The sequence below is a fragment of the Thermobia domestica genome, chromosome 7 (genome assembly GCF_964235325.1).
Source record: "Thermobia domestica chromosome 7, izTheDome1.hap1.1, whole genome shotgun sequence".
Taxonomy (NCBI): Eukaryota; Metazoa; Arthropoda; class Insecta; order Zygentoma; family Lepismatidae; genus Thermobia; species Thermobia domestica.
The window spans coordinates 12475436-12502159 of NC_137460.1; the positions used below are offsets into that span (position 1 = coordinate 12475436).

At 38.1% G+C, this 26724-nt stretch overlaps 1 protein-coding gene across 1 annotated transcript in view; it reads right to left on the reverse strand.

Moving 5' to 3' along the window:
* Positions 1-26724, reverse strand: part of LOC145689861 (discoidin domain-containing receptor 2-like) — a 563912-nt gene that overhangs the window by 64384 nt on the left and 472804 nt on the right. The window contains exons 10-11 of the mRNA XM_081764129.1: positions 23175-23350; positions 21801-22014 (exon numbers count right to left, since the gene is read on the reverse strand). Coding sequence (XP_081620255.1) covers positions 21801-22014; positions 23175-23350 — 390 coding nt within the window. The remainder of the gene's footprint in view (positions 1-21800; positions 22015-23174; positions 23351-26724) is intronic.

The following is a 26724-nucleotide window of genomic DNA, read 5'->3' on the forward strand; positions in this document are numbered from 1 at the left end:
CAGTCTTCAGAGTTACAACATTATCATCATATACTAATTTCAACATTTCATGAGTTTCTTTGGCACATGTTTGCAACTTGAAACAGAACTTAATGTTCACGCGTTATTCGAAATCCATGATGCGCAACAGACACGGTAAATACAACGTCACTCTAGCGGCTCTGGACGTTGACTGACAACTCAAATCGTGTTCTAATTTGACGTTGTCTGTCTCAAGGGATCATGCTATTGGACAAATTACATCAAACAGTTGTAGCATCAGCAGTTTCCACTAAAAATTCATTCATCGTATGTTTTTGATCACACCTTGTTATGTATCAAGGAGTTCGCAGAAGTCCATTGCGCAAATCCATATAATACACAAGGAGCAGTTACGATCACATTAGACAAAAGACAGTTTCCATTATGAAAAAAAAACATTATGGCGGATTTACCTTGCTACATTATAAAAAACACAACGGTACAGAACATTTCAGTTATGAGAAATTTATGGTGAAATTTACAATGCGCAAATTAACTGACTACATAATTTAAAATAAAAATATATAAAAGGTAATATATATATATCTGACATCGCAAGTCATCGTGCCTCCAGCAAACAGACAAGCCAAGTCAGTTCTTCATGTAATGTTATATCGGCGTATAAACATCTCGAAGGCATTAAATAAAATTTTTATCCTGTTATTTGATCTCATGGCCAGCCATAATAATACGAAAATTTTTATAGTCCCTTCGATTTATTTTATAGAAAAAATGTAATTTTTGTAGAGAAAATATTATTTTACAAATCAGTTAAAGATTTAAAAAGCACAAAAAAATCTATGAAAGATTTAATAAAGAAAATGGGAAAGAAAAAGTTTTTTTAAAAAAGAAGAATAACTGAAAAAAGTTTTTTAAAAAATGGTAGAAAAAGTGAGAAAAGATTGTAAGTTATGACAAGATAGGAAAAGGGTACAAAAAAGGATGATTCAATAAACGCTATCTGATTTTTTACTTTTTTGCGAAGAAAGTAAAACTTATTAAGAGAGAATTTTGTTCTAAATTGTCTTTGATATATATATATATATATATATATATATATATATATTGCTTTCTGTGATGTCCAGCTGGAGGCAATTTTTGTTTCATTTATTTGATTTCTCCCGTTCTGTTTTCTTATTTTTCTTTCTTTCTCTAAATTTGTCTCTTGTTTCTTCCGTCTCTCTCAATGCAACAGGTAGAATTTATTCCCAAGTGATGAAATTGAAAATGTAATTTCAGTTTTTATTATTTTTTCTTTCTAATTCTTTCTTTCTCTCTGTTTCTTTATATATAAAGTTGTATAAAAATACACCGGAAAAGTTGTATAAAAATACAAAATTTCGACAAAGTTTGTGCTTTCTTTGTTATTTTTTGGTGGTGTCCTAGAACTATTATAAGATGGATCTGATACGCCTGCCTCGCGAACGGCATGCTGGGAATCACTGAAACAGGATTGTGGCACCCTTGCAGGCTTGCCCCAGCATGGAGTAGTGGAGTGTCAATAGATTTCTGTTAGTTGAAGGTTTAAAAGCAATCGAAATTCACTGTCGGATGGCAGTACAATAGGGTGAAAGTTGTTTCAGTCAAACACAAGCGTATTACGCCTGTTTCCCCGTATCAACTCATCGAATCTCCCAATGTTGTTCTGAGTGACTGCATAAACAGAGCGTCCTGACGTGGCGAATCTTCAACATTTGTTAAACTCCGCTTTGACATATTTGCCCAGCCGTACACTTGTGTTCGACTCGAACAATTTTCACCATATTGCGCTGCTATCCGACGGTGAATTTCGATTGGTTCCAACCCTTAATCTAACAGAAATCTAATAACATTCCGCTGATCCACTTTGCTGCAAGGGTGTCGCCATCTTGTTTTACTGATTCCCAGCATCCCTTTCGAGAGGCAAGCTTGGCAGGCCTATCTGATAATAGTTCAAGGACACCAACCACCAAAAATAACAAAGAAGCACAAACTTTGTCGGTGTTTTATACTTTTTATACAACTCTTCCGGTCATTTAATGAGTGCGGACCTTACATATGAAACTCAAGTAACAGAATCCAGAGCACATGTTGCCTCATCACACTCACACATTAATAAAATTACGTAGATCAATTAAATTAAAATTGTGTAATGTAGTAGAAAATCCTTGAGATACAATGTAAGTAGAGTTCTTAATGTATTTAAAATATATTTCGTACGTGGTAGACTTAATAGCTGTTACAATCAATGTAACGGTGAATGGTTTAGTGAGCTCAGAATTAACCAGCCTAATGTGGCAAAATGGTAGGCCGGATAACAAAAAGCCGGGATACTCTTTGAGTTCCACCTCCTGATCCACTTATACTATTAGAAACAAAATTTTTATACCAAAACCCACTGTTATTCATATTTTCTGACCTCTTAACATAGTCCAGGCCTTATAAATATTTCTTATATATTGTAATATCCAATTGAACAGAGACCTCCACAGAACTTTCTTGGTTGCCTTTATACATGCAATTGATACTATACTACCAATATTTGTCCTTTATTCATTACTAGCAGAATACCCGTTCTTCGCACCGGGAATATACATTTTCATTTTGGACATAAAAGGGTACAAAAACTGTCAGCAATTAACTCAGGGACCCCAAAAACTAAGAATTCAACACTAATATATTTTCGATCATTATATATATATATATATATATATATATATATATATATATATATATAGAGAGAGAGAGAGAGAGAGAGAGAGAGAGAAAGGCGGATCCAAGGGGGGCTATAGGGGATAGCCCCCCCTTGACGCTCAGGTATGCACAGGATAAAATAGGCTTCAACCCTGCTTTACTCTGGATAAAGCTGCAAACTATGGTTTAGCCTCTCCCTTGATCATATCCTGGATCCGCCACTGTATATATATATATATCCCCTCTACCCTCCCAGTGTCCCAAGTTACGGGGCTGAACTTGGATTTACAAAAGTATCAAAAGTGTCAGTATTCATCTCACCGACCCCGAAAATTATGATTACTTTTGATTATATATATATACAGATGGTGATCAGAAAAATGGAAACACCTGTAGTTGGCAACACGTCAGATATATGGGTTGGCAGTGGTGTCGTGGCGCCCGCAGCGCCGGACCGCTGGTGGTGGTGTGTTAGGTCGGTCTCCATACGTCAGACGCAGTGGAACAGCAGTGTCCAGTGACTGCAGCAGACGGAGGTAGTGTAAAATGGAAGACCTTTCAGATTTTCAAAGAGGGCATATTGTTGGTGCGTGGGTATGTGGAGTGAGTGTGACGGCAGTGCCTATTGTGTTAGGTGTGTAGCGTGGGACAGTGTCGAAGGTGATGACGGCCTACACAACACACGGGGAAACCACATCGGGGAAGCGGAACAATGGGCGGAAGAAAATCATGAGTGACAGGTCACGCCGGGTATTAAAGCGCATTGTCACGCAGAACCGTCGTGCCACTGCGGAGCAAGTGACGGAGGAACTCAATCAGCACCTTCCCCACCATGTTTCGACAATTACAAGACACGAATTACAAGACATGAACTTACGGGGTCGTGTTGCACGGGCCAAACCGCTCATCAGGGACCATAACGCTTTCACACGCCGCAAATGGTGCCGCGACCATGCAACTTGGACCGTTGAGGACTGGAAGCGTGTGATATGGTCGGATGAGTCATCCTTCACTCTATTCCCAACCACGGGCCGTGTTTATGTGTGGAGAACGCCCAAAGAAGCTTATGATCTGCAGTGTCTCCGCCCAACTGTGAAACATGGCGGCGGCTCGGTGATGCTGTGGGCCATCATATCATGGATTTCATTGGGTCCTATGGTCACACTTAGCGGACGAATCACTGCAAACAATTATGTCGCAATTTTAGGAGACCACTTGCATCCTATGGTCCGGATTTTGTTCCCGGACAATGACGCCATTTTCCAGGATGATAATGCACCCATTCACACAGCTGGCGTTGTTGCAGCGTGGTTTGAGGAACATCAGGATGAAGTTCAACATCTCCCCTGGCCCACCCAATACCTAGATCTCAACATAATTGAACATCTGTGGTCCGCCTTGGAAACACGACTCCGGCGACGATTTCCACCTCCATCCTCTCTCACAGAACTGGCCGATGCCCTGCACGAGGAATGTGTAAAATTCCACTTACTACTATTCATGACCTCTACGCCTCTATCCCACGTCGCATCAAGGCTGTGCTGAAGGCGAAAGGTGGCCCGACACCATATTAATCTGATAAGTTGCAATTTCGTTCAGGTGTTTCCATTTTTCTGATCACCACCTGTATATATATATATATATATATATATATATATATATATATATATATATATATATATATATATATATACTCTGTGATCAAAAGTATCCGGACACCCCCAAAACATACGTTTTTCATATTAGGTGCATTGTGCTGCCACCTACTGCCAGGTACTCATTATCAGCGACCTCAGTAGTCATTAAACATCGTGAGAAAGGAGAATGGGGCGCTTCGCGGAACTCATGACCTTCGAACATGGTCAGGTGATTGGGTGACACTTGTGTCAGAAGTCTGTATGCGAGATTTCCACATTGCTAAACATCCGTAGGTCCACTGTGTCTAATGTGATAGTGAAGTGGAAAAGGGAAGGGAAAAGTACAGCACAAAAGCGTACTAGCCGACCTCGTCTGTTGACTGACAGAGACCGCCGACAGTTGAAGAGGGTCATAAAGTGTAATAGGCAGACATCTATCCAGACCATCACACAGGAATTCTAAGTTGCATCAGATCCACTCGAAGTAGTCTGACAGTTAGGAGTGAGGTGAGAAAACTTGGATATCATGGTCGAGCGGCTGCTCATAAGCCACACATCAAGCAGACAAATGCCAAACGACGCCTCGCTTGGTGTAAGAAGCGTAAACACTGGACGACTGAACAGTGGAAAAACGTTGGGTGGAGTGACGAATCACGGTACATAATATGGCGTTCCGATGGCAGGGTGTGGGTATGGCGAATGCCTGGTGAACGTCATCTGTCAGTGTGTGTAGTATTAACAGTAAAATTCGGAGGTGGTGGTGTTATGGTGCGGTCGTGTTTTTCTTGGAAGGGGCTTGCACCCCTTATTGTTTTGCGTGGCACTCTCACAGCGCAGGCCTACATTGATGTTTTAAGCATCTTCTTGTTTCCCACTGTTGAAGAGCAATTTGAGGAAGTCGATTGCATCTTTAAATACGATCGAGCACCTGTTCATACTGCACGGCCTGTGGCGGAGTGGTTACAGGACCATAACATTCCTGTACTGGACTGGCCTGCACAGAGTCCTAACTTGAATCCTATAGAACACTTTTGGGATGTTTTGGAACGCCGACTTCGTGCCAGACTTCACCGACCTACTGATTGAAAGTATGCCTGCGAGAGTGGAAGCTGTCATCAAGGCCAAGGATGGGCCAACACCATATTTAATTCCAGTAGTACCGATGGAGGGCGCCACGAACTTGTAAGTCATTTTCAGCCAGGGTCCGGATACTTTTGATCACATAGTATATATATATATATATATATATATATATATATATATATATATATATATATATATATATATATATATATATATATATATATATATATATATATATATATATATATATATATATATTCTCCTCCTCTAAGTTGCACCCTCAAAGTGAAATGGTGAAAAACATCCCAGGCCCTAACTTCATCTATGTTGAAAATTTGATCGAGATTGCTCGGGTGGTTCAAAAATTAAGTCAAAACGTAGCCACTTTCATTAAAATGATTCGACAAAAATTGAAAGCGAAAAGTTATTAATTAAATAATGCCGTAGCAAATGATAGCAATATTGCCAACAAGTACTTGTTTAATTGTAACTAGTTAATTTCGTGATATTATATTTTAAAAAGTAGGTTGCTTGATTAGAACTTTTAAGGAATCTTTCAGCAAAGATGCTATATGGGACGCGGACCTACAACTTAACATGGGATCCAAATCATATGAACAACCATCGGGAATCAAACCTGGGCCTCTTGCGCCAAAGACGCGCAAACTAACCATTTAGTCACGAGGAAACTCTAGTATATGTGAAAGAAACTACATATATTTGTTAAATAAAATTTTGTTCAACACTATATTCTCCTCCGAAAATTTAATAGCGAAAGATGTTATAAAGACGTTAAGATACGACATGGAATAATTAAGAATCGTTATATTCAACGCGGCTTTAAAAAAAGGAATTTTCATTAGCTTTGATGCCGATTACATGGAAACTCAGCGGCTCAAGCAACCATTCAAGATTTTTTAATCCGAGCTCAGCATTCACTGAATTTTCACTGTTGAAATTAATTTCGGAAACACACTTTCGTGTCGTTAGAACGAAAATGAATGCATGTAACCTCAGGTTTGATTTGAGATACGGATGAATCTGTGTTGAATAATTTATTAATTAATATCTATTTTTAGCTTCTTTAGGTATACACTGAGAACCCAGCGAAGAACATCATACATCATATACCAATAATAATCCATATTCACGCTCCAGTGAAATAATATCGTAGAATTAGTTCTTAAATAACTTATGCCGTTATTTTGTTTTAAAAAATATATATTAAAAAATGTTAGCAAGGTTATAAATGTAGAAGAGACTGTGATTTTGGGTTACCTCATCGTGCAATAATTACTGATCAAATTAAAAATGATACTTGGTGTGATTATGAATCTTAGGACTCCTAAAGGTCTTATGATATCACATGGACAATTTTCGGCATGGAACTAGGAAGATGTGACATATAAAAATAATCGAAAACGACCGATAGTCCAATCCAAAGTTACCGGGTTAGGTAAGATGAATAGTGATCCCGCCGATAGCGTCCCCCATCGACATGGTAGGGGCTTGCACATAAAATTGTAAAAAAGAAATAATAATTGTAAACGACCGCTTTTAGTGACCAATTCACAGTTTCCTGATTCGCTGAGATGAATAGTGGCACTCATCGATGCCCTTTAAGTCCAAGTTCAGCCTCACCGGCATTAGGGCTGAGAATTGGGCTGAGAAAGAGGAGACATTACGTACTTTTGTCATAGTGCTTTCATTGTAAAGCGTATCCTAAGAGGGAAGGTGTAGTGATTATTTTACCTAAGTCTTTTCTTCACGTGAGAAGAGAGTGCTTGTCTCCGATGGGTTGGGTTTCTGGTTCAATCCCCTGCCAAGGAAGTTTGCGGTGGACAACATCATATACGTGGGCCCTCCGGGAGTACTCTCGTTTCCTCGCACATTTTCATTCCACCGGTTCTTCTTATCATCATTCACTTGCCCTAATCACTCGTCTCCCTTAGCCTAAAGGAACACTAAACTCAAATATTTCATATCATTTCCGCGTGAAAAAGAAGGAACATTTTCAGCGAGATGAGTTTGTATAAATTGCAAAGACAGTTGTATAATTTTTTCATTATTATTTTAATATTTTTTTGTCATTCCTTTAGTTCATATTGCTAAACCTATTTGAACTGGAGAAAAATCTCAGTGTTTAGTTTGAATTTTGTTCAATACAAAATTTTGGTTACTGTGAAAATAAACTAAAATAAAATAAATTCTGACGCTTTACCAGTTAGAAAGAACTATTTCAACGATATTGCTCGTTGATGCTCTTATCAAAGGAGCCTCCGAGTATGGAAACAACTGATCTACTGGATCATTTAAGAAAATAGAATATGAAACGTTATGATTTACGAGTAGCTCATAAATACCGAACAATACAGCGCTTATTGAAATAAATAAATAAAACACGGAAGCGATGTCCATTAGTGTCCAATCCGTTCTTTGGGTTTCAGTACACCACTACTATGAACAAACGAAACAACTTTAAGGATGGCCACAAAGTTCCGGTTCCGCGAGGAACCGGTTCTTGTAGATCCGGTTTTCAGAACCGGTTCCAATCCTGGATCCGAAAACCCGGTTCCGAAACCGGATATTGGGAACCGGTTCCAGACCGGGATCCGAAAAACCGGTTCCGGAACCGGATCTTCTAGAACTGGAGAAGACCGGTTCCACCAGGAACCGGTTCTGGCCATCCCTAAACAATTTTCATTTTCATTTTGTATAGATACGAACTATGTAATTTGACCATTTTACATGGAAATCTGCCACGATTAGTACTATAAAATATCAATTTATGTGAGAAGTGAACTTAGTTGAATGAGCAGCATCCTTGCTTCGCAATCAAGACGATTTGAGTTCAGATCGGCAACTAATAATTCTGACTGAAGCTTCTCCAGTGTTTTCGTCACTCAGTTCTATAAGGCGAATATTTGGCTGGTATCTTTAAATAAAGAGACAAGTTCAGCTTTCTTCTAAATCACATCCCCATTTCACTGTATAATGGGTCCTGAACCAGTGACTGCTTGCATGCCTTGTTTTAAGCTAGTTCTAGAGGACAGGACAGCCAAGGCGAGGCAGGGAGAGGCAAAATAAGTCCGGGTAAATATTAAGGCAAGCGTGTCTCAATCACAGTGTTGCAGAATCATTTTCTCTAGCAGTGTGCTTAGGTGAGTACGCAGTTCGGGGACGCGGCAGAAGTCCTAAATGGCAGAAGTCCTAAAATGCAGAAGTCCTAAACGGCATTAGACCTAAAATGCACAAGTCCTAAAAATTATTTCGCGGCACAAGTCCTAAATGGCAGAAGTCCTAAAGTGCAGAAGTCCTAAAGTGCAGAAGTCCTAAAGTGCAGAAGTCCTAAAATGCAGAAGTCCTAAAGTGCAGAAGTCCTAAAATGCAGAAGTCCTAAAAGGCAGAAGTCCTAAAAATCATACCGAGGCAGAAGTCCTAAAGTGCAGAAGTCCTAAAAATCTCTTGTGGCGCTACCATCGCGTCCGTAAGAAGAATACTGTCAATCTGTTAGTCAAGTTTTAGATATACTGTTTCATATTACAGAGCCTTAGTTCTTATAAGTTATTTGTATAAATACATATTCTATCGTTCTGAAATAATAAATAAATAAATAAATAAATGAAGCCTATTGTCCTTTCTTACTCTTTCCATGATATATTTCTATGTTGACAAAATTTTAACTTTCTACCAAATGTGATTCCCAGATCTTTCATAATGTCTGTTTTTCTCTATTTCCACACCAATGACTTCATATTAGTAACATAATATTGTGTTTTAGTTATGTACGTCATAAATTTTGCTTTCCTTGTGTTGTTTTGAAGTAAATTATTTTTACACATATATTTCTTGTACAGAAGTCTTTCTGTAGCAAATAATTGTCATATTCGTAATTAACTACTCCTGGGATACGGCTGTTTCGGTGTAGGACGTTTTGGTGCAGGGCGTTTCAGTGTACGGATTGCTCGGTGTAAGGACGTTTAGGTGTGAGGCTTGTTCGGTGTAAAAGTTCTAATGTTTACACCGAAACGTCCACTCTTCAAAATGAAAATTATTCGTTAGGGAGAAATAAATTCACGAAGTAGAATATATAAATTAATAAATAAAATAAAAATTAAATGTTTCTGTAATTGGCAAGGGTTACTTATTTATAGTGAGTCCCCTCGCTTCACTCTATGTCAGAACTTCTTATATCCTCAAATGTTATAATTATTAATTGATTGGGAAAACGTTTTACGGTAATGATATATAGTAAAAAAGTGTGTGATGCATAAACATTGGGTACACCACACACACCTCATTACGGCAATAACTGTGCACAAATCGCAAAATGCTGCACAATCTTTGAAAGAAAATTTTCAAACACAGATGATTTTTCTTCCAATAACAGCTTTTATATCATGCATACCCAATAAGATTAGCAAATCTAGGAAAAGAAAACTGATTATGAATCAGTGATGAGATCTTAATTATATTATTACGGAGATGTAAATTCATGTTATAGTTGTAGAGAAGGACAGTGTCAGAAAAATGTCTCAAGAAAATTTTTAACGGCCTAAAGAACACAACAAGAGGCTGAATCCTACCAGTTGTTCCTGCAGAAATTGTTTCTATTATGAGTTCTCTTTTGTTCTTAAAATAGGTCAAAGTTGAATTGTGACCACTCCACGAAACTAATAACAAAATGGACTTTGCATTAGACGCTTGAAGAAAAATCTCTTGGAACCATGATCTCACAAGACTTGATGTTAATTTTTCCGGATTTGATGCTTTTACAAGGATATCTTCAAATTTAAAGAGGTTGTGTGGGACTATAAGACCAAATGTTCCATTGTTTTCCTACAAAACAATTAAAAGTGGTGATAACAAAACACTATTTGCAGAAATTGAAGGTTGTATGATGTAGCTACGAGTCATAGAATTTACTGACTGTACCACCCTTTCTACTGTTTGTGTCCCTGTAAACACTAGAATACGTCCCGTCTGCATTTAAAAATTAAACCTATTGACCAGAGTTATAAATATTTAATTTTCCAATATGTGTTGCTTCACATTCGCGACAAGTGCATTGGCATTGGCTTCTAGCTTTTTGGCTATAGATTTAATCAAACGTTCTGTTAAAATAAGTACAAAAAGGAGTTTCAAATCAGTCTGCACCTTCTCTCAGTAGCCCCTGCCAATTATAATTGTTCTTGGCTAAATGCAGAAAATTTCAAACCAGAAGACTTTGTAATTGTAATCATCATATTAGATCCGCCAATTTGAATTTTGTAATTTCAACGTCAGGTTCTGAATCACCTGTCCTAAAACCTCCTTGACAGTAAGCTGGTCGTATCATTTAATCTTCTATTTTAATGATTGCTTTCTGTTTATGCTTGGAGGCCACCTCTAACGTTCAAAGAGTGGTTTCTACCCTTAAACCCGCACCATTGCCAAAAATAAAATTAAAAAAAGTGACGATTATTTTTGATATTCTACAAGTATGCAAACTTTCATTCAAATCAGTAAATTACACTTCCATAAGTCTCGTTAGTGCTGTTCAAATGGAAAAAATAAGTTAATTGGCGGATAAGAAGTCAGAACAAAGAAAAAATACGCCGGTGTTACGAAGAGACTGAACAACGTTTGTGAAAATTACAAATCTGACGATGTGATTACAGTCTTAAAAGGAATTGTGTACAATTTTAGATTCTTAGTTGAGTGATTCTATGTAATTATATTTTTTTTTTTCAACAAAATTCCTTTGAGTTGAGATGAGTTGATTCTGAGTTTAACGTCCCGTTCAGGAGTGAGGCTATATGAGACGTCCACATACTGATTAACGTGGAATCTTTATGTATACAGTTGGTATTTAATGTTCACTCGTGAAATTTCTAGTGAGCTTTTGTCCTAATTAAGTAAACTTTGGTGGATTTTTGTCCTACTCTTAATAAAATACGCTCCGCACAGTATATATTGCAATTCTGAATGTTTGCTTGGTTTCAGAAGTCTGGTAAAATATGCTTTTTAAACATTTTTTTATTATTTATTTATTTTTGTTTTAGGAATTTGTCTTGGGATTCTCGTATCTCCATTCGAAAGAAACGAATTTCTTAACAAATTATATAATTAATTCTTAGAATGAAATAGGTTGTATTATGTAATTCGTGTATAAGTGCAGAACAGATAGTGATAATAACGATCTTAGTAGTACAAATATAGCTGTTACTGTTGGAATTAGATACGTTCGTAACATTATTGCCAACTAGTTGCTGCATCGTCCCAATTTCGTGTGGTGGTGGCGAATTTCAGAACTAAAGCAAGTGAATGATAAAGGCACAAGTCCTAAATGGCAGAAGTCCTAAAAGGCACAAGTCCTAAAAATCATATCGCGGCAGAAGTCCTAAACGGCAGAAGTCCTAAAAGGCACAAGTCCTAAAGTGCAGAAGTCCTAAAATGCAGAAGTCCTAAAGTGCAGAAGTCCTAAAATGCAGAAGTCCTAAAGTGCAGAAGTCCTAAAGTGCAGAAGTCCTAAAATTTAGGTCTAGTGCCCATATTTTTAGGACTTCTGCATTTTAGGACTTCTGCACTTTAGGACTTCTGGATGTCACCCCGCAGTTCGAGGGCTTAATGCATTGTTCATAGTTTCCTTCCTGCACTACACCTAGGCTTGGGTGTCCTCTCCTCTGGTCAATATGCGGTTAGGCTTAAAGAAAAGGAATCCGGGTGTGCGGCATATAACGTCAATTCTTTAGCAATCAAATTGATGGGTTGGATGCAAGAACCAGGTAAGTCCACTTTTAGAAATTTCTCAGCAGCTTCCTGTTTCTTGCTCTAACTTCACGATGAACATTGTATGTAAGTACCTCCTTCGCATTAGAACACTGAATATAATTATCGGATCCACATGATTCTTGTACTCAATGTAGAGTGATTTTTTCCTACTGGAACGCGTGAAAATGTCAAATTCGTTAAAAAATTGGACCTACCTGGTTTTTGCATCCAACCCTTCAATTATTGCATTATACAAAAGATCCTGGAAGCAACAAATAGTTGATTTAAGTGGCTGACTTCTCAAAATTACATTATTTTGTTATTACTGAGCTATTTTAAAAAATAAGGAACAGTGGAAGTAATAGTAGTGAAAACTGTTAATCCACATTCTTAGAAGAAATGGAGGGCTAAAAGGTGGTTCTCTGCAACCAACCAATCTTTCACCTAATTGTTCACTCAGATAATGATTCACGTAACGAGTGGCGTCTCAGCTTAAAAATATTATTATTCTCAACTGTTTAATTCTGAAATTAAAAACATTTGCAACATTAGCATAAATAGATTTCCAAGACACGAAAAATGAGCCTATTGCATGACCTATAGAAATAGTGCACGTGTATTTTGGAGCTGTCTCACTCATGTGTTTCAAAATTCATGTGGGACGTTTCTTTCATAGAGCTTTAATCCTGTAAACGTTTTGTAGCGCATTACAACAAACTAGTTTAATTCAGAGTCCCACTGAAAATGCTACGTCTTCTCCTGAAGAAACGATACCTATTCAACTGAGTATTTGTTATAAGATTTGAAGCTTTCCTGGCGGCGTATATGATAAAGTTCTTCTCGGGCAATCAGCCAGGTGAAAACTGGTGGATAGGCCAACGTTTCGAGAGCTGTCATCGTTCTCATCATCAGGGCAATTATGTAGAGATCAGCGGATGTAAGTAATATATACTCTGGACTGGCGAAAATGCTGGTTCCTGATTGGCTGAAAATGTTGGTTCCTGATTGGCTGATCCAATCTGAAAACTGGAGTTGTGATTGGCTGGCTATGTTCCGTAGTCCGTGGTACTGATTGGCTGAGGGTTATCTGGATGTTTGTGTGTCGTTTCCTTTGCTATGGTACTGATGACCGGGTTCCACAGGGGGCTGAGTTGAAATCCAGTGTCTCTATTAACGTTGTTCGGTTCATGAACTATGGCAAGAGATTCGGCTACTATCCTGGTCCAGTAATTGGTGCTCTTGGTAATGATGGATGTGTCCTTAAATAATACCAAGAGCACCAATTACTGGACGAGGATAGTAGCCGAATCTCTTGCCATAGTTCATGAACCGAACAACGTTAATGGAGACGCTGGATTTCAACTCAGCCCCCTGTGGAACCCGGTCATCAGTACCACTGCAAAGAAAACGACACACAAACATCCAGATAACCCTCAGCCAATCAGTACCACGGACTACGGAACATAGCCAGCCAATCACAGCTCCAGTTTTCAGATTGGATCAGCCAATCAGGAACCAACATTTTCAGCCAATCAGGAACCAGCGTTTTCGCCAGTCCAGAGTATATATTACTTACATCCGCTGATCTCTACATAATTGCCCTGATGATGAGAACGATGACAGCTCTCGAAACGTTGGCCTATCCACCAGTTTTCACCTGGCTGATTGCCCGAGAAGAACTTTATCATGAGTATTTGTTGTTTGTCATAGTCGTAGATAAATCCAATAATTTTAACTATCGTATTTATACTAGTTCTTCCATACGATATTAATGCAACTCTTCGTTTGGAAATTATAACTATTCTATCAGGCCTTGTTTCCATTTTGTACTAAAACACAATAATACACTGAGCAAGGCTATGTGATAATATGTACCGTAACAAAACACCCAATCACGTTTCGACACAATAACTGTGTCTTCATCATACTTCCACTCCTGCTTCTGCAGAAGGAGTGGAAGTCTGTTGAAGACAGTTATTGTGTCGAAACTGTTACGTGATTGTGTGTTTTGTTACATATATTACATAGCGTTGCTTAGTGTATTATTCTGTTCTGGAAATTATCAGTTGCAGCCCAGATAGTGCTGTAGGAAATTATCTGTACTGTGAGGGATGATCTGATTTAAGCGCCAGTCTGTAGATTGGAGTCCCTGTTAAGAGTCTTCATCCCGGCGAAATTAAAATACCGCTAATTTTTCAGTAATTATGTGATATTTTCAAATAGATAAAAAAATAATTGAAATATGGAACAAGAGCGCCCTAAACAATATTATTTTGCGTGAGGTACCGTTATCACAAGTCACCTAGTGGCTTTCCATTTTCAGCTGTTTAGAAACGCGAAAATAAATGCCGATTTTCAAAATGGCTCGAAATCGAAAGCAGATAAGTGAGTCGTGATAACGGTTTCTCATGTAAAATAATATTGTCTAGGGCGCTCTTGTTCCACATTTCCATTATCTTTTATCTATTTAAAGATATCACATAATTACTGTAAAATTAGCGGTATTTTAATTTCGCCGGGATGAAGACTCTTAATAATAGTAGGTATATTCTTTAAGTTGCAGAAGGACGTCTCGAGACTACTTTGGAATCCACGACGCTTTCAATTACTACTTTGCTTTGAAATGCCCTGCCCTTAACTCAACTTCAGTGGTTAGAGAGCATGATTTTGGTGCCTATTCATAGCTAGAGCGTGCCTCAATGGAAAAGCATTGAACGGTCTACAGTGGTTCAGATACCGCTTTAAACTAGGACTGTAAAAAATACCGGTACCTTAACACCGAAACTGGTATTGGTATTTTTGAATACCGAAATTTCAGTATTACTTAGACCGAAAAACCGAAATACTGAACCATACTGAAAAATCGAAATACCGAACCGTACTGAAATATCGAAATACTGAACCATACCGAAATATCGAACCGTACTGAAATATCGAAAAAACGAATCATACCGAAATGTCGAAATACCGAACCATGCCGGAAATATCGAAACACCGAACCATCCTGAAATATTGAAATACTGAACCATACCGAAATATCAAAACACCAACCTATACCGATATTTCGGTTTTTCGATATTTTTCATTATTCAAAAAAATACTGAAAGTCAGTATTTAAAACTCAAAACCAAACACCTCTACTTTAAACTGTAGATCTAGTCAGGCACGTAGCCAGGATTTTCCAATAGGGAGGTCCGTGACGATGTACTGCGGTTATCACATCAGGGGCTCGATGATTCTAAACTATTTTACTGGTAATTACCCATATTGGTTTGTTAGGACAATAAAATGAGGATATCTTGGTAAGTATTTTAATAACGAACTATGAAGAATCTCGAGTAAAAGAATATAAACAATAGTATTAAAGAAGATATAATCTTCCGATCGAACCGGTTTATCGATCGTCATTTGTAGTCCATAGGATTAGCTTGGAGCTAGATGGAATTCGGAATGCCCCGTTACAATAATAGAATAACAATTTTCAACTTGACCCCCTCCCAGTTTCCTCCATACAAAGCTCCTCATAAGAAAGGGCAACCAAACGCTTGCTGTAGCTTTATACTTTTAAGGCTGATTCTTCTTTTTCTCATTTCTTTTTGTTTCACCCTTCCTAAATTTTATTTCTGGTTCTGAAGGGGGGTCCGGACTCCCGGGACCCACCCCTTGGCTACGTGCCTTATCTAGTCCTATACAACTTCGTTGTTGGCAAATGACGTAAATACAAGTTAACCAATAAATAAATAAATAAATAAAAAGTATGTATAAAGTTTCATGATACAGCAATAAGTCAAAGTGCAGGAAATGGTTCTTATATTCAAACAATCTTTAAACAACTCCTTGATGTTTGGATTTAAAAAAAAACAAACAAAAATTAAATGAAATCTGCGTAAATTTTACGCTTATGTCGGCTAGACTAAAGGAGACGGTGAGGATGAGAAATGAAGGGAAAGGTGGAATGAAGAAGTAGGAGGAAACGGGAGAACTCCGAGAAAACCCACGCACACATGTTTGCCCATAGGGATGCGCACGAGACAAGATTTGTGGCTGCCTCGTCTCGAAAATGTGCTGTAAAAGTGATGTCTCGACTCGAAAAATGTATATTTCTCTATAGGAAGAGCCGTGTCTCGACTCGAATTTTTTCAGGAAAATCCTGTCTCGACTTGTCTCGTGCGCATCCCTATTTGTCCATCATAAAGTTCACTTGGATCGAGCTGGTATCGAGCCAATGACCCCATGCAACGAAGGTGAATGCTCTACCACTGAGCCACCGCGGATTCTTTAAAATAAACTGGGAGAAGATGATCCACTTACGTTACCGGTATCAATTAACTCAAGAAATGTGTATCTTTCATAAAGTTCTTCATAGTGCATCCTTTATTTGCATACCAGCCATTGAAAAAAAATCTTTTAAAAGCGAAAAAAAGTGATCATGTTATATGAAGGAACAAAGTATTCACAAAGTAGGCTGTGCCATAAATTAAAACAGTATCCCGAGTCCCTTGGGATCCAGATGCGAATAACAATCTTATTCCCTGAAGTCACGTGACATTGTCTTTGCGCCATAATGATTTTCCTCTCCATTTTTTCTTCGTCAAAAAAAAGGGCCCCCTTCTTTTAATATAGCTTTTAGTTTGCATCTAAACATTTCCTGTTCTTTGTTTTCTTGCCCTCCTTTCAACAGCTCACGTTCCATTTTTCGTCTCAGTTCTTCCAGTTTCAACGTTTTATAATGAAAAACGCACGCTCAAACGAACAGCAAACAATGATAACAAGAAAGAAAGCAATTAAATATATATCTTCATCCTAATGAACAATTCCATGCTACCTACGTATATATTAAGAAAAATATTCCGTTATGATTGTTCCTTTGCCGTCTTGGATATGAGAAATACACACTTTATAAGACAAGTGAGTTTCCCCTAATATTGTGAAACTATGACAAACTTCCTATAGTGCTGCCAAAATGTCTTGAGCCGTGGCAAAAGGGCGAACTAAAGCTCACACTCTCGACACACCCACGCGTTGAGCCAATAAAGGTTCAGTTGTTGCTAAGCGAGAGAGCCTTAGCGAAAGGGAGTGGAATGCTTTTAGCCGATAGCAGAGCTTGGAATGGAAGACTAGGTATCAAGTCAATGTGGTATATCTATAACTAAATAACTCTATGTCCTATGGAACGAGGAGCTCAATGTCGCTTCACAAAAGCTCTCTACTGACTTCTATCCTTAGCAAACTGATTAAAGTTTCTACTTTGTATTCCTATTTCTGCGAGATCCATCTTAATATCGCCCTCTCATCTGCGCCTAGGTCTTCCTAACAAACAAACAAACAAAATGGTCGTTTTCCGATTGGTCTTCCAGTTAAAACTTTGAAAGCGCTGTTACTTACTTCCATTCTGGCTATATGAGCTGTAGTAAATCCGTATAATAAAATATCTATTACCGTTTCATCACTATAGCAATCACTGTAGAAACCGGAAATGGTGAATTTGTAGCAATCACTGTAGAAACCGGAAATGGTGAATTTGTAGCAATCACTGTAGAAACCGGAAATGGTGAATTTGTAGCAATCACTGTAGAAACCGGAAATGGTGAATTTGTAGCAATCACTGTAGAAACCGGAAATGGTGAATTTGTAGCAATCACTGTAGAAACCGGAAATGGTGAATTTGTAGCAATCACTGTAGAAACCGGAAATGGTGAATTTGTAGCAATCACTGTAGAAACCGGAAATGGTAAATTTGTAGCAATCACTGTAGAAACCGGAAATGGTGAATTTGTAGCAATCACTGTAGAAACCGGAAATGGTGAATTTGTAGCAATCACTGTAGAAACCGGAAATGGTGAATTTGTAGCAATCACTGTAGAAACCGGAAATGGTGAATTTGTAGCAATCACTGTAGAAACCGGAAATGGTGAATTTGTAGCAATCACTGTAGAAACCGGAAATGGTGAATTTGTAGCAATCACTGTAGAAACCGGAAATGGTGAATTTGTAGCAATCACTGTAGAAACCGGAAATGGTGAATTTGTAGCAATCACTGTAGAAACCGGAAATGGTGAATTTGTAGCAATCACTGTAGAAACCGGAAATGGTGAATTTGTAGCAATCACTGTAGAAACCGGAAATGGTGAATTTGTAGCAATCACTGTAGAAACCGGAAATGGTGAATTTGTAGCAATCACTGTAGAAACCGGAAATGGTGAATTTGTAGCAATCACTGTAGAAACCGGAAATGGTGAATTTGTAGCAATCACTGTAGAAACCGGAAATGGTGAATTTGTAGCAATCACTGTAGAAACCGGAAATGGTGAATTTGTATTACTTTCTGCTCGAATAGAGGGCTAATAGGGGCCTTTAATCACGGGGGCCCTTAATCAATTTTTCGAAACTACTTCTCGCTCTCTCTTACCATTTTTCCTTTCTGATACATATCCACAGACGAACGGACGGATATAACCGTTCTACAGGAGGTCCGAAAAGTCCTCTTACCCAAATGGTTGAGCATCACAGACAGCAATGTTAGTATAATTTTAGTTTAATTACTTAGGACATATTATTTACTTGGTTACACAAACTACGTATGTATGCAGTGGATCTGTATGTGCTCCATTGTGGCGTATTCGATGTATGCGTCTCTATGTCCTCCTTGACATATTGCGGAACATCTGAGAAGTTACCGTTCCAAAAGCTTCCTCCGCACGTTCGCGCAATTCTTCATCTGTCTTGTACCGACGATGCCACTTGATTATTTCCCACAATAAATTGTTTGGTATTGTAAAGTCCGGGCTTTGACAGCTATGGTGGAGCCAAAATGTCTTGAGCCGTGGCAAAAATGCGAACTAACGCTCACACCCTCATACACCCACGCGTTGAGCCAATAAGGGTTCAGCTGTTGCTAAACGAGAGAAAGCGAGTGGAATTCCTTCAGCCGATAGCAGCGCTTGCAACGAAAGATTAGGTATCAAGTCAATGTAGCATATCTTTACTTGAATTGGGATGAAAACGTTAGAAAATCACATCCGATTCAGTGGTGTGGAAAGTGTTCATTAAGGAAATTACACACCTTAAGAGAAAAATGAGCTGGAGTGCCGTCCTGCTGTACCTATGCATATACGATCCACAAGTCTCTTCTCTTGTAGCTGAGGCATTAACCATGTTCGCGACATGTCTCAAATGAGACTGGCCATTCACGTATTCCTAAAAATAGTATCGTTCGAACAAGTGCCGTGATATCATCACGGCCTATACTATAACATTAGAGGGATATCGTTTCAACTCTTGCACGTAATGAAGATTTTTCATACACCACAAGACCACATTTCTCACGGGTGAATTGCAATAAAATCACACACAAAATAACACTTGTGAGCAAGACACAGCATTAGTGACGCTTGATCCTTAAGTTAAAATTTCCCTCAAGAATGCTCAAAAATTCCCTTTTAAGATAAATTTTCCCTAATTTTCGTATATATATATATATATATATATATATATATATATATATATATATATATATATATATATATATATATATATGATAGGTAGATACATAGATAGATATAGATAAATAGATAGATATCATTGTTTAAATAGAGTATTAATATGAATCTATGGATTATTATACTGTGCTCATACCTCCACAACATACATTTGTGCTTTTGATCTTGTGTTATTACTTCTGTTAGCACTACCCGACGCGTAATTTGAAACCGCTCGAAGGAGCTCTTCTGGTGATCTCGGCAATTTTGAATCTGCCTTGCTCGCAACTAATGCTGCGGAATGGCAAGTCATTTCATTAACAAAACCTTTCGAACATCCTCTTGAAACTTAGTGGAAAAAAAAAAATTGTCCCTATCATTACAATAACTTCATCACTTCCAATGACTAATATATTATTCAGAGGAATGTCTTTTGTGCAGAGAAATCAGCTACGCGTGAAGGGTTGAATTCAAAAAGTTTTGGTCTGACGCGTCCATTAAGGGGTGGAACGTATCTCATAAAAACACAGATATTTTCCTGAACATACGTAAGTACTCTTGTCGACGAGAATAAAGAATTTAGTATTTTAAAGAATTTAGTACTGTTTCGTTTACTTTTAATTTGACAACAACATTGTTCAATAAAGCGACACATTTCTGCCAAAAAAATAAGTTTGTCACTTTGTATGTGGAATTCTGGAAAGAATGCCACCGTCTTTCTTCATTCTGCTGCAGTGGTTAGTAATAAAACATTTGCTGAAAAACTCAATTTCCCTACATTTTATCTCATATTCGTAAAATCTCCCTTTTCTCCCCTTAAAAGATGCTTTGCTAAATCTCCCTACGCAGCGGGAAATTTCCCTCAAACTAGGATCACTGCACAGCATTTGGAAACTGCATCATTAAAGCATAACAGGCTTCAACACGATGTTCCATGTCGTTGTCAGTTGATTCATTCACACAAACATCGTTGTAAATGCCTTCATATTTCAATATGTTTTAATTTGGTTATGAATTGTTAAGTGCATTTAGTTCAGCTGCTCTTTTGCAAAGACAGTTAACTGGAGGCATCGCAATTGACCGTACGACGGCAGCAAATGTTTCGATCTGTCTTTGACACACCCTGAAGCGAACGGATGTTTCTCCCAATCATCATTTGTGCCATAGCCTTAAGAAAATGTATACGTAATATAGCAAACCACGTATATTAAATACCAGAAATACCAGACGTAATATAGCAACTATGGTGGTCGGCCCCTTCCTAGAAAATTTTCTTCGGGCGCCCCTGATTTGTGCGTACACACATGCAGGGGCGGATCCAGGACGGAGTTCTGGGGGGGGGCGGTGGGTTGTAATACTGCTACTTAGAGCTACTTTTAAGAGCGTCAAAAAATAAACCATATATTTTATTTATATATAAATAAAAAAGTTTCCTCTTCTGGATCCGCCCCTGCACAAATGCAACTAACCGTTCTTCAACTGTGTAACTGAAACCATTCACATAGCCAAGCCTTCACAACTGAAATGCTTCACGTGACTCTGAGAGCAGGGATACCAAATAAATGCTTGAAAGAAAAGACACCAGACAGTGCTCATATGTGTCCATGAAAGCAGTGTTAACATACCGCAACTAAAATTAAACTAACATTGTTTTTGTTGTACTCAAACCTAGAGTTAGGGATATTTCTCGGATACCCTGTATAAGACTTCCTATATTTAAGCATAGCATAGTTTCGGAGTTTAATAAATAATACAATTCGCTCAGTATTGCAGATATATTTACACAATGTTTGAACTACAATTAGGAATGCGGACGAGACAAAATTTGAGACTGTCTCGTCTCGAAAATGTGCTGTGAAAGTGATGTCTCGACTCGAAAAATGTATATTTCTCTATTGGAAGAGCTGGATCTCGACTCGAATTTTGTCAGGAAAATTCTGTCTCGACTCGTCGTTAATCGTTACCCACATAACACAACATGGAACGTCCTGCATTCCTCATACCTGTACCGGAATATCCATTTAATTTTTCATATAATGTAGTACACAAAATAATAATAATAATAATAATAATAATAATAATAATAATAATAATAATAATAATAATAATAATAATAATAATAATAAAAGCAAATCTGAATTTGAAGTAAACTTACCTGAATTCTTTTCGTTTATATTTTTAATATTTCTGAGACTTCCATTTCTTGTATAATTCGTTGTTCCATAGTAGGTGTTTACCGAAGGAGGAATATATTGCTCGTAATATAAAGATGGTGGATTGCTGGATGGTTCCGATGGGATATTTGGCTGTGGATTATTATTCAAGTTCACCATTCCATTGTTTACTGGTGCCAAGTTCATCAATAGGTCCTGAAATAAATTAGAATGAAGACATTTCAGAAAACTAATTGATTTGAACGGTAGCTTCAATTAAATTTATTAAAATTCAAATGTTTGAACACCGAAGTATTATCATATGCTACCAATCATGCCATTCAATTATGAGGAAGTGCATTCTATCAATTTATATAACATTTTTACTGAACATTTATTAGAAAAACTCCAAATTTTATAGAATACAGGGTGGCCCAAAAGTAGGTATACACCGGTGTATAGTCCCGTGCTGACCGGGCTCACTGTATGTTATATTATTTCTTATTATTATCAAACATGTAGACCTAGTTTCTTTATTATTTGTTCTTAATGCCTTTTTGCTTATACCTTAAGCTCGGTACAGTAGAAGCAAATAAACCAATAAACTAGAACGTTGTACTTGATCAATGCAGGGTGTATACCCACTTTTGGGCTATCCTGTATTGTGGGAGTAGAGACTTATGCGTATAGTTTGGGGTTAAAATTAGTAAGATCACACAGTTCAAAAAGGCACAGAATCATTAGTTTATGTTATACTTATCCCTCATAATAATCATATCCATTTAATAATAAAGCTCTCTCGTGGCTACATGGTTAATATACCCGGGCGACCTGGGTCCGATTCCGGGCGGGAACTAATGTGGTTCGGATCCCACGTTAAGATGTAAATCCACGTCTCATATAGTCTCGCTGCTAAAAAGGGATGCTGAACCACAATCCACCTAACCGACCACTTAATAACAAAGAGATACGTACGTAGTTATTTCCATGTTCGAAGTAACCATGTGAGGCAGTTCATTAAACCATCACCATTTTAACAATTTATTCCATAATCCGATGGAAAACAAGAGTGTCAGTTTAAGAATGTGTCAAAATTTACCACAACACAGGTAACATAGAGTCATTGTTCCGAGTCAATATAGCCTTTTTTATTCGGAGTTCAGTAGGTAACGTTTTACACTTTCACTACCTCAGTTCTTAAGTGATGTGATCAGCATTAGGGTAGGCTTCCACAGATACCCATTTGACAAAAGGCTTGATAAACCCTTGAGTCACACTTTAATAAGGTTAGAACAATAGAGCATCAGATATGCTCTAAGTTGATCTGGATTTTCAACTACAGTATTAAATATTGAGTGCAAGTGTGTTAGACTTACCTTCATATTGATAGTTACTCCGAATGGATTCCTAAGAATTGTTGGCGATCCTTGAAGCTTCTGTCGCCGACTCAGCACAAGGATTACGATAAATACAATCAGCAAAATAAGCATGAGAGCTGTCAGCACTCCAATGATTACTTCCACGTAGCTCTGGTCTTCTTTCGCTGCAGAAACTATAAATAATAGGAGAAAAGATATGTTTATTTAATAAGGGAAACACTCCAAAACGCAAAGATAGTACTGAAGAATAGATGTGTCAACATTCAGAAAATTTATAGCAAAAATGTGGTTATTATAGTGTATGAGAAGGAAAGAGCATTACCTAAGTCAGGGCGCAAAATTTCAAAGTCAGACGCACTCGCCAATCCAAAAATGATGGTCGCCAATATCTCTCATGAACACATTATGACAGCTTTCCCCCCTTCTGTGACCTTTGGTTTGGCAAAGAAAGAGATTACATCAGGGCATAAAATTTCAAAACCAGACAGATTCAGGATAATCAATTTTGAATTGGAAAATTCATATATATGTTAAAAAATATCTTCACGTTTGTGTAACTCTCTCTCTCTCTGTCTCTGCACTGACGTACGTACCAGTTGACGATTGCAGTTTTTGGATCGAAGTTCTTAAGTGAAGGGCCATTGGTGGAAATTTTCAGCAGATCATCCAGTGACCTACTGAAAATTGGTCGCCAGCTTTAAAATTTTCTAGTCGCCAGTGGCGAAATAGCAACCGGAAATTTTGCGCCCTGACCTAGGTACATAATTTTTTGTATACGACAGTACTCTAAGCCAAGTAACAATGATGTATTCCATGGAACAAAAGAGGTCCGTAGTCAGATCAAAAATGTAGGGGGGCGGAAGACGTTAGGGGGGCCCGATCCAACCATATTAATTATAGTTCATTTGCAAGCCTACCGTGAACATTTTAGGGGGCCAGTAAAAATTTAGGTTCACCGGCCCACCTAGATCTCCTGTGGATACGGACCTGGAACAAAATATAATCATCTACTACATTGCAATCCTCTATAACAAAGGCATTGCGCTCTGCAAGCAGTGGCGAATATAGCCCGGGGCCTAGGCCCCCCAGTTCTTTGAATGACAAAAATAATTGAAGCTATTATTATATGTCTTTGAAAGTTTATAGTAAACTCGTGATATGCCTATCATAGCGTGGGATCTGGCTGCCCCCCAGTTTTTACCTTCTGTATCCGCCACTGCCTGCAAGGATGAAGATTTTCAACTTTCTGCTGTTCGGAAGCGTTATTTTCCTCAAGTATAGAAAGTATGAACTAATACTAAAAGATTGATAAAATATGATAACTCAGGAACGTCATTTCAGATTTTGCTTGTGGGGGGGGGGGGACAAGACCCCTTGATATAACTAAAATTTTGCATTTTTCTCTGATTTACTACTATTCTATTGATAAAATCTATATACATCTCAAACTCAGGGGGGCAAATGCCCCTCCCTGCCCCCCTAAATGACACCCCTGTGATAACTATAATGAAAATAACACTACTAATAGGTGAAGAAATTGATGCCTTAGTGTGCTATGATTGGTCTGTTAATGTTGATCCTAGATATTTGAAAGTAACCACTTAGTCCGAAAGTATTATTTGGTATTTTAATGTATCCTTGATTTACAGTCTTATGGTCACGGCGAATTTCCATATATTTAGTTTTCCCTGCATTTACTTCTAAGCCTATATCGCTGCAGGCAATAATTAAACCTCCGCATTTCTTGCTATTGTCCTCATATCACCCCCTATCAGAGTTACATCATCAACATAAGCTTTAACGTCGTGAATATCATTTAACTATAGACTCTTGTTGATATATTTGATTTTTTTATAGCGTTCTACTACTATAGTGATCACGAGGAGTCGTAAAGCTAGACCTTCAAGGTCTGTCCCGAAAATAATGCGCCCGTTTTTATTTTAAGAAATTTATTGAACCGATTCGTACAATTACTCAGTATTCTTCGAAATACATCCTTCTTGCTTCAACACACTTGTTCCAATGTAATTTCCATGCTTTATGTGTGCCCTGGAAGTCCGTCACAGAAATGTCCTTTAGTAACATCATCGTAGCCGCCTTGATGTTCTCCACGGTCCCCAAAAGCTACCCTTTGAAGGATTTTTTAATCTTTGGGAACAAAATGAAGTCGGATGGGGACAAATCAGGACTGTAAGGTGGATCGGAAAGCGTTGAGATGTGAGATGTCGGCCTTGGTTGAAACAAAACTTTATCGCGTATCGCTGCTCGAGAGTTCTTTCCATCTTGATTTCGACCTAGCACTCACACAAGGGTTCACTGAAACAGGCACTGTGACTCTCCAGGAGCTCGGAGCCGACTGGTGTTGGTCGCGTTGTGTTCCCAAGACTCCATCCATCCTTCCGTGCAAGCGGCAAAGCTGTGCGACGGATAGTCGCGGCAGAAGAAAATGAGGCGCATTAGTTTCGGGACAGACCTTGCTGATTTACGAATTTCACCTCCCAATAGAACGCGAGGCTCTGTCCTGGTCGTCATCCCCCAAACATGAAATTTTTGCCACTATCGTCTCTCGCGCTACATGGACAACATCTCCTGAGGATGTAGTGTTGTCGTATTGCCGCTAAGTTTTATTTTGTTGTAACTTTATATTATTGTTATCGTTTAATTCGAATAATTGCTAGTGTTCATGTTATAGTTCTTTAGATGCTTTTTTTTTCTACCTCGTTTGTCACGTCTTCTTACAAGGAACGGACATGAACGTGTCATCCGGACATCCAAATTAAACCTAATCCATTCGATAAACATAACAAAGATATGTTCATGCACAAAATATTAGGTGCCATGGACAACGGAGTAAGTCCCTGGGGCCTATGAACCCTGTTAGTATAAGGAAAATAGTAGACTCGTAGCGAAATAGCTATTGCATCAACACTGTTCATTGGAAAGTTATGGTTTATAGTTCGTTCTCTTCAGCATAAAACAAGCTTTCCAGAGATGCTTTTTATTGGGGCCCATAACGTATTTGGAGGTCGGGAAATTGGGAGGTCGGGAAAATTCTCTCCAGAAATCCGTTCCATCAACTTTGGACCCCTCTGGGATGACCCCGGGTAAAAGCAGACAATCCAATTGTATTTCTAAAAATACTATAGGGAATAAGAAATGTGTGTACCAAGTTTTGTATTGATAGACAGAATAGGTATGGGGGGAAAGCGTGTATTGTTATACAAGCGTTTCCCCTCATATATATCTATTCCATCTATCAATATAGAACTCGGTACATACATTTCTTTCTGTTTAATTTCTTAGATTTAAAATCAAAATATAGGTATTTCTCTAAATAGTTTTCTGTTTGCTGTGAACCCAATGATTTGAGATTATAGAATATTGTAAGCATTATTATTATTAGTTTATCAGCCCACCCAGTGAATAACGAGCAGCCGTTACGCAGTGGTAGCGTTACGGCTCCGCATTCGGGAGGTCCGAGGTTCGATCCCCGAGGCCAGCCATCGTGAAGGTTATTTCACGGTTTCCCTCAGGCAAATGCTGGGAT